The following is a 9,284-nucleotide window of genomic DNA, read 5'->3' as shown; positions in this document are numbered from 1 at the left end:
ACTTTTCGGGAATGTTCGAAATCATCGCCTGTGCCTTCGAATCACTGGGTGGAGTTGGGAGATATGAGGCTGAGCTTTCCTAAAGGGGTGATTATTCCATGATTGCTATCTCCTTTGTTTTCTTTGTCCCCTATACGTTGTGGACCTCTTCAGGACGGACTCAGAGAGGGATCCACACCCCTTCACCCCTTAAATACAGTATTTTATGAAAACTTGGGATGGAATTCTCTCCAGTGGGGACATTGTGCTCTTTGGGGCCAGGCTGGCTGGAAAGAGGCCCGTAGGTGGCCAGCATTGGAGCATCAAGCTTCGTCTCTGGTTTTGAATCCAGCCCTTTGAGCAAGCTTAACACGTGTGGATTTAATTTCCCTTTCTTTCTTGCTTTCTTTCTTCCCCTCCCTCCTCCCACCCTGTAAGGGAACAAGAAAAATAGTCTGCCGTGTCGACAGCGCGACACTGTTCCGTTTGCCAAAGAAAATTTGTCTTTCCAGAGCCCCAGAGAACAGTGGGCTCCCAAGTTTCCATCCCACCCTTCAGTTGAGGGAGAAGGTATCCAGACAGACCCCTGCCCCCCGCCGGCACCCCAGAACACGATGTATTAGCCTCAGTCTCCATCTTACAAACTCAGAGCCTTGGAATTCAGTGTGTTTTCTCCCACACTTTTGGGGTTGCTCATGGTGAAGACAAGATACCTCCACCCAGAGGACTTTTAGCGGGTTCTGGCTGCAGAGATGGTTGGGAGTTTTCTGGCTCATTGCAGCCCACAGATGTTCTGGATTCTCTCAGCTTAGATCCTAAGTCTTCTCCCCTGGTGATCCCCCAAATTGAATGGGGCAAGAACAAGGGGATCCATCACTATCAAGCACCACTTACCACTGCCTTCTTGGCTCTTGGGGAGCGTGCAAATCCCCAGCATTTGTGTTCTCTCAGCTGGGTCTCTACAATGAATTCCTGCTTCCATTTTTTTATTTTGTTACACCTTAGCAGGGAGGAGAAACCCTCCCAACTTGGGGAGCAGGGAGGAATATTTCTTAAGCACACAAATATGGAGAACGGCAACAGTATTTCTTGGTGGCAATATTGGATGGGGATATTGCATGTTAATATATAATAATAACTGTCAGTGGTACTCTTCCCACCAATTTCAGGTCAAAACAGAGGAAAGTAAAAGCTGAATGAAATATTGGAAAGGAAGAGATTGTGGTCCTGGAAAAAAACAGAATAGAGCCAGATTTCAGTAGGGGAGAGGGAAATGACCTTCGGAGGAAAGAGAATTTCCCATCCTCAGCCTGACCCTTTCCTTGCAAAATGAGTTGGTCAAAGTTGAGTTTTGTTCTCGTTTCTATTATAATTTTCCCAGTCCCGGACGCACTTCTTTCTACTTTAGAGACCCCTGTGAGGCTGAGACAGGGACACCATGGGGACAGAAAGGGAAGGGACTGTATGCTTAAGTGTATTTTCTTTGGGGAAGAAAAACAATGCGGTAGTTTTGAATGCGACTTTCTTAAAAATGGAGGGGAAAAATGGAAAAGATCTATAGCAATCGCTCTGTGTGTGTGTGTTTTTTTTTTAATTTAAAAATAGGATCATAGGCTTTCCCATCCATGCAGTGTTAAAATCAGGGCAGGACTTTTGCAAAAAGGAGGGCAGACAGCACACTTCTGAAAGGAAGATGGGGCAGGTCTGGGGAGGGCGGTGTGTTGCGGCGGGATGGAGGGAGAGTGCACTGCTCAAGTGGCCAGGGAAAGAAAGGAGGCGAAAAATCTCCTTGAAGTCTTTCCTTGGCTCTCCCTGCGGTGGGGGCTCCGGGGCTGTGATGCTGGCATTGTAGAGAGAGAGACCTTTTCGTACTGATCCAGGTGTTTGTGTCCGAAATAAAAGGGAAGCTCGCTCCCCGCCGGAGGTGGCCTTCCCCTTCCCGGCCCTGCGGGGCCTAGGCCTCGGCTTCTGGCCCATCTCTGCCCAGACGTCGACTGGGAGCTCATCAGAATGGGGCTTGGGCTGAGGCTTTCGGGTCCCATTCTTGGGATCCGGGAGAAAACGTTACACATACCAGGCCTCGGATTGGGGGAAAGTTACTAATTTGGGAAACGAAAGCGAAGCTCCGCGAAGCCACTGCAGCCTGGCCGCGAGGAGGGCCTCGGATCGGGCTCGCTGGAAGCAGCCCAGGTCTGCGGCCCGGTCGGCCCGGGCGCCCGCAGAAGCCACTGCCCACTCTCCCCGAGGGCCTGACCTTGGCCCGGGCCACTGCTCTGCCGACTGCGTCCTCCACATTTCGCAGCCGCTGCCATCCCGGGTAGACCGGGCCTGCAGCCAGCTCATGCTTCCGAAAACCCCAGGGGTTGGGGGCGCGCAAAACCCAGGATAGAGCCCCGAAGCTAAGGACGAGTCGAAATTCAGACGTCCGGCTCCCTCGGGGCCCCTGGGCGGGAACTTACCCTTGCGGAAGGCCTGGAGATCGCTGGCTCGGCCGGGCAGGCCTAAGCTCCTTGCTGGGCGCCGCCAGGGGCGTCTACGCGGTGCGTTTCGCAACCCAACGCAGAGAGTTTCCAATTGCGTGCAAAAGCTTGCGGACATACACGCGTCTTAGCCATGAGGCCCATTGCTCACATTAGAAATAATTGTTATTACACAACAAAATAGGGTGTCTCGTCCCTCCGCGGGACCTGGCGCGATTATTTTTTCTCTGCAGAAATCACCCCTGTCCACCCCACCCCCACCCCACCACCCACTCGCACCCCGCCCCCGCCGGGCCACGCCGGGCCAAATTGCATCCCCAGACCTGGTTAAAGGAGCTTTCGCAGAATGGCCTTTCCCCGCCACATTGCGGGCGAACCCCTTTCTGCCTGGGAACTTCTCTGTCTGGTTCCCCCTTGGTGAGAGCCCAGTCCTGACTGCCATGCAGGTCGGCAATTGGGCGCTCAGGTCTCGCGTACCAAACACGACCAGCTAGAGGGGCGCCTGGACATTCATTTGACAACTGCTCTTCCTCTGGAAAAAAAAAAAAAAGTACATTTTAAATACTAAGAATCCCTTGTCTCCTGCAAGAGTCCTCAGTTCCCCCCGAAACAACTCGATTTCTGTCCAGTGGGTGCCGAGGCGGACTCCCAGCCCACTTTGTTATCCCCTCCTCTCCCCCTCTCTGAGAAAATCGATCTTGGCTCTATTCGTGTCTTATGGTCACCACCCCCATTGCCCCGGAGAGCACGGGATTTGTTTATTTCTTTATTTATTCCCCGGGGCCGAGGCGCCTGGGACTGGTGGCCGCAAAGATCCAGGACTGAGAGATGAAGATGGAGAGAAATTAACCTCCCGCCGCTGCCCCCCAGTCAAACGTGACAGTGCGCGGGCCGGTTGCGTGACTCATGACGTCTCTGAGTCCTATAGGTGCAGCGGCTGGTGAGATAGTCCGTATCGCCTGGTTGCCTCTTTATTTTATTGGGGTATGCCTGGTAATAAACAGTAATATTTAATTTGTCGGAGACCACAAACCAACTACGAGCTAGGAGGTGCCGTGTTCCTCTTGACAGAACCTAGAAGAAGGCCTGACCTTAAAAGATTTCTTTTTTCGGGGTGCTTTCAAAGTTCTTCACCTGAGCCCCTGCCTCAGGGAGGCGTCCCTGCTGCCTTCTGGAAAGAAGAGGTGGGATTTTTGGAGGTGAGTGTGGACCTGGCGACTTGGGATGGGGGGATAGATTTCTCTCCTAATTTCCTCTGCTGGCGGATCTCTGCTTCCCACCCCATTTCTGTCTTGTTGGGTGCCCCCACCCAGCTCTGCTGCTGTTCCCGAGCAAGATAGGAAGGCCACCCTCTTGCATTTTGCCTCGGTGTGTCACCTGGCAAGAATGGATTTCCCCCCGCCAGGTTTAAAAATCCGATTTTGCCCAGTGGCGGGAAGCAAGCATATAGCTAAGCTCCAGGAACGAAGTGAATCTGGCTGGGCTATTACTTGGGGGAGTCCAGATTTTTTCCCTCTTGGGAAGGGCCTACAGATTATTTATGGGAATTAATTTCATCCGCAAATCTCTACGAATTTAAAGGGATTGGAGAGATCTTTCTGGATTTCCCCTTCCTTCCAACAGAGATGTGGAAATTCAGGCTCATTCTGATAGCATTGCTGGTGTCCACCCTTGGCCAGAGGTTGCCTCCTTAGCCTCTGAGCTGACATTCTGGGAGAGTGAAGGTGTTTGCACAAATAAACAAATTGCCTTAGCCAAGGTCTATTTGAAAACAAACCCGGAAGGTGGAGAGTTGCTTTACTCCCAAGTTGCCCCACATCTAGGGTTGGACAGTCCACTTTGGAATTTTGCAGTGGTGACCTGACCTGGGAAATTGGCAGAGCAGTCACAGAGGGCCACACTACTGCTGGTCTCTGGGTCATTTCTGCTCCCTACATCCTTCTCTCCAGATCTGGATTTTCTGGACCTGAGTCCCTAATTAGAGCCCCAAACAAGAACAGGGGCACACTATGGGAAAACAGAGGAACTGCTGACATTTCTTCCAAGCACCCAGACTTGGTGCCCCAATCTGGGTCTGCTCACACGGAGACCTCTTGTGTTGATGCTTCTATTGGCCTCTTCAACTGAACCTCAAAATACTACATTTTAGAGAGGGGCAGGGAGAGGAGCGCACGGAGATGCAGACCCAGCCAGTTTCCAATGACGGCTTGATTATGTTAATAAAACCGGGCACTGCCTTGTGTACATGTCCAGCCAGGGCAGCCTTCTGACCCTGGCAGAAGTGGGGGGGGGTGGAGGCTGGGGACTGATGGCGATTTCTTGGCATCTGTGATCTTGGCCCCCATCCCAGTGCACCTTCACTCTGCCTCACCCACAGTCATTTAGAGTGGGGGTGAGGAGTGGGGGGTGGGGAAGAGATGTCAGGGCAGCCACCCTGGCCCTGTCCAGCTAGGTGGGGGTCACACAGTTCTCCCTCTGAGACCAACTCTGGAGACAGGATGCAGGCTTCAGAGGCCCATCCATGGTGTGTGTGTGTGTGTGTGTGTGTGTGCATGCATGCGCGCACACTCCTGGTGTGTTCAGACTCAGTCCTGTGCACGGCCAGTCGCTGAAATTACTGTACTTCCCGGATAGAAGCGGGGCTGGGTTTACCAGGATTTGTGAAGGCTTTTTTCTTTTCTTTCTTTTCTTGTGCAGCCACTGCTGGTCTAGAGCAACTGAGATGGATGAAGGTTGGGGAGGGGGCAAAGAGGAGGGGACCATTGCCAGGTCTGAGGTTGAGAGTCCAGTTGTGATTTGAATGTTCGGGAAATCTAGTGGAAAAGTGGAAAAGGTGGTGGAGGAGGGTGGAGGGTGGGGGGAGAGGGAGAGAGAGAAGGGGCAGGCAGTGTGCGGTGGGAGCTAGTTGGATAGGCAATTTCAGTACTTTGTAAGCATCAAGGCAATTCAACGTCACTGAACTCAGCAAAGTTGGCTTGTATTTCTGAGAGAGAGAGAGAGAGAGAGAGAGAGAGAGAGAGAGACTGACTCTGACTCTCTGAGACTCTTACCTCAAATTCCGGAACTTTAACCCTGAAAGCGGTGCTCAGAGAAGGACTTGGACAATTCCCTGCGGCTTTCTCTTGTCTCCCAACTTTCCCTCCCTAGGGGTGCAAGGAAGGACTTGGCGCTGAGGTTCTAAGGTTGCTGGCACTCCCAGAGCTGCTGTTTTGTATTTTTCGGAGCCCTTGTGGCGCCTGACAAGTCGGAGCCGTTTAGGAGAGCAATAGCACACCGAGGAGGTGTGTGTTGGAGGTGGGCAGGCGCCGCCGAGACTCCAGCGGTGGGTGCTCCTTTGTAGGCAGCAGTAGACGCTAGGCTGGGCAAGCAGTCCCCAGCGTAAACCTCGGAGTCACCATGCCTGCACCCCCACCTCGCCGCCGGCTTGCCTGCTAGGAGCCAGGAGGGAATGTGGTGAACGCACCGGCTCCGCCGAGCGAGGTAATGGTCCCCGCAGATGGCCCGGGAGACTCGGGAGGGAGCCTGCTGGCGCGGAGTCCGCTTGCAGAGGCGCGAATGGCGGACTGCAGCCTTCCCTGCGTCTTGCAGCGCCCGGCTCGCAGAGGGTTTGCGCGGCTCGAGTTGCCGGGCGAATGCAGCCCGGGAGGCGGCCGCGGCTGGGGGAGAGGCGTTGAGGCTTGCAGGACGCGCGGCCTGGTTCTGTCAAACCGCATCTTGTTCGTCTCCGCCAGCCCCGAGCTCCCCCGGACCCTGGCAAGGGCGCGCGGTGGGATTCTCTCCGGGATCTGCAGTGAATGGGAGCGTGGGGGTGGGGGGCGCCGGCACTGCGTTCTTTTGTTGTAAGCAGGCTGCCGGAGCTCCTAGGACTGCCTCCCCAAAATTCCCAAGGCCGAGGGGAAGGAGGCTGCTTGGAGGTCTGGCCTCAGAAGCTGTCCTTCTCGGTCCCATGTTTAGGTCTGAGCCATTACAGACCAGGGAAATTCAACCGCTTGCCTAAGCTTATGCTGCGGGGACCGTCGTTTGCACTCCTTTCCCAAAATCTTGCCGTGCTTCGAGGCAGGGTGGTGGTGACGGTGGTGGGAATCCCTCCTTGGAAATGTGGAGGAGATTGGAAGCAGACAGACCCATCCCGGCTCAAACGGCCTTGTGGCTGCGATTTTGCGGGTTCCATCCTCTTACGCCTGCGACCCCGGGCCGCTCTCCCCACCGCGGCAGAACGCGAGACCCATTCAACGCCTGGAGCCCAGGATTTATGCGGGACCGATTTTGTCCCCTCCAACCCCGAGCCAGTCCTGCCTGCCGTTTCAGCGAGCCAGGCCAGGCTGCAGCTTGGAGATGCTCCTCTCGGCCTGGACGCTTGAAAAAATACCCAGCGCGGAGAGCCGAGCAAGCCCGGAGAACACGCACCCCCCGCCGGCCGCGGAGCGCTGGCGGCCGGCACCGGGTGCTCCTCTCTCTCCGACCTGCAGAGCCGCCGCTTTCCTTCGGGAGCCTTCCGTATGGCTACGTTTTAGTTTTTAAAATAAGTCTTACTTAGGGTTGGAGCTAAGGGATGACTTTTTTCCTTTTCTTAGAGGACTTTTCATTTTAGGGCCTGTAGCTGATAAAGATGCACACGAATTCTCTTTTGAACCTGGTCTCTCAGTTTTGACATCCTTCCTCGGTTTGGGGGTTTTGTTAGAGGCGGGTTATTGCAAGCATTCTGCTTGCTGCAGATAACTATTCCTCTCTTGAGGTTTAATAAAAAAAAAATTCCGATGGCCTCCTGCAGTTTGACAAAGAAAAGAAATTCTCAAAAGGAGACTGAGTTTTTGTTTTGTTTTGTATTTGGTTGGTACCCAATGGCTTCCAAAAATACCGACCCTTATCTTTATTGGCTCTTTCAGGAGTTCAGACAAATTTGACGGGCAGCTCCCTTATCGTGGAGAGCCTGCGCAGGGGAGATGGGGGCCTCTACTCCTCCGGGTCTGACGCGGGTCTTTCGCAAGAGATTGTGCGTGGTCAGAAAGTAATAGTAATAATAATAATAGGACTTTCTGCCGTTTCCTTCAGCTGGGAACCGAGGGGCTAGTAGCTGGAAACGGGGTCAAACTGCTCCCTCCTGTCGCTGAAGCTGTACTCTCCACTCCCCAACTCTCTCTCTCTCTCAGAGCAGAACCTCTAACGGGCACAGGGCCCTGGGCGCACCATGGCCGACGCAGACGAGGGCTTTGGCCTGGCACACACGCCTTTGGAGCCTGACTCCAAAGACCTGTCCTGCGATTCAAAACCGGAGACTACACTAGGGGTTCCCAGCAAGTCCCCGTCGTCTCCGCAGGCCGCCTTCACCCAGCAGGTAAGCAGACCCTGCACCTGAAGGCCCTTTGCAGACACCAAAGCCGACTGGAGTCCCTCTGGTTTCTGGATTCCTTCTGCCGGCGCAGGGGAGGGGTGCGGAGCCTAAGGCTTATTACGGTCCCTTTTCCTTGTTATTCCCACTCAGTCCCACCGCTCTCTGCCCTGTCTCCCCAAATACCAGTCTATTCCAATGCATTTTATGATGAGATTATCTTTATGGTCTGAGGATTTTTGAAAGCTAGTTAAATTGTTAGAGAAATCTCAATTATCCGGCTATTTGAAGTCAGCAAACAATAGCCCAGAGAATTCCTGGCCTGCTGCATTAGGTGTAGAATTGGCCCTGAGCGCCTTATTAAGAGCCGGGTCAGCGGCTGCTTCAGGCCGGCATGAGCGATGGCTTGACCCTTCTTTAGATCTCCCGTAGCCTTCCCCGCTGCCTAGACCCGCGCATCGCACCATTTGTCTTGCGGTCGGGGCCTGGCGGGCTAGCGCTCCCTCGCAGGCCGAGGGGAGCGCAGGAGGCCGGCCCGAGAGGGCACAGGAAGTCTCGGGCTCGCCTGGCTTGAAGCTGGGCCCCAGCAGAGGGAGGAGTCCTGCCTTGCGCTCCGCGCCCTAACCCTCGGCTCACTGGGTGCACCAGGCGGCCACAGACCGATGACGGTTTTAAAATAGATGTCACAGACCGCAAAGCGGTTGACTTGACCAGAAGAGATCCGTACACAGCCTTCCTTAAATTTCGATGCCCTTCCAGACTTTCTCTTTTGTCTTCCTATTTCAGGAAAACAGGCATAATATTTACACAGCCTGCAAGCACAGTTAGGGAAACTTAGACTCATCATCATCCTTAGTATTTTGGTACTGGGGATTGAACCCAGGGCCTTACACAGGCTTCTAAATTAATTTATTATTATTTTTAAACTTTGGGACAGGGTCTTGCTAAATCGCCCAGGTTGGTCTGGAACTCACCACCCTGAGTTGCTGGGATGATGGAAGTATACCCAGGGCTCGGGGCTCAGAATTTTTTCTTTTCTGGAAAAGCAAATCCACTTTTTAGACAATTATCCATTGTTTCTAAAGAAAGACTTCATATCTATTTTTTTGCGTTGATTTTGTAAAATAACTTTTTGTCGAAAGTGAAAACATCGGTTTTGGCTGTTCCCCATATTCCAAATTGCTGAAAGTGAACAGAGGGCCCGGGAAGGTTATTAAGATAGAATTTGTGTTCTCGACTGTAGCAACATATCATATAATCATAATAAATTTTTTATATTTAAAATTCCTTGTATGTTCTACCATGATAGAGGGTAAACATTTACAGGCACATGAGTTGCATATTCATAAGTTTTGCGAGTGGACATATGGGTGTCTACAAAGAATGTCCTCGGTGTTTTATTTTTTCTAGATTGAGGCCCCCTGTTTCCCAGCTGGAAGTGAATTGAAATTGGCCTGTGGGTCCTCCCCACAGTCCTGGAGACCCCTAATATTGGT

General features: G+C 53.0%; 1 protein-coding gene across 1 annotated transcript in view; it reads left to right on the top strand.

Moving 5' to 3' along the window:
* Positions 1 to 7,623: 7,623 nt before the first annotated feature.
* Positions 7,624 to 9,284, top strand: part of TBX5 (T-box transcription factor 5) — a 40,695-nt gene continuing 39,034 nt past the window's right edge. The window contains exon 1 of the mRNA XM_081288184.1: positions 7,624 to 7,794. Coding sequence (XP_081144310.1) covers positions 7,648 to 7,794 — 147 coding nt within the window. The 5' untranslated portion in view covers positions 7,624 to 7,647. The remainder of the gene's footprint in view (positions 7,795 to 9,284) is intronic.

Source organism: Spermophilus citellus (assembly GCF_964194105.1).
Source record: "Spermophilus citellus genome assembly, chromosome: 3".
NCBI lineage: Eukaryota > Metazoa > Chordata > Mammalia > Rodentia > Sciuridae > Spermophilus > Spermophilus citellus.
The sequence above is the reverse complement of the archived record's forward strand: the minus strand, read 5'-3'. Positions and strand labels throughout refer to the sequence as shown.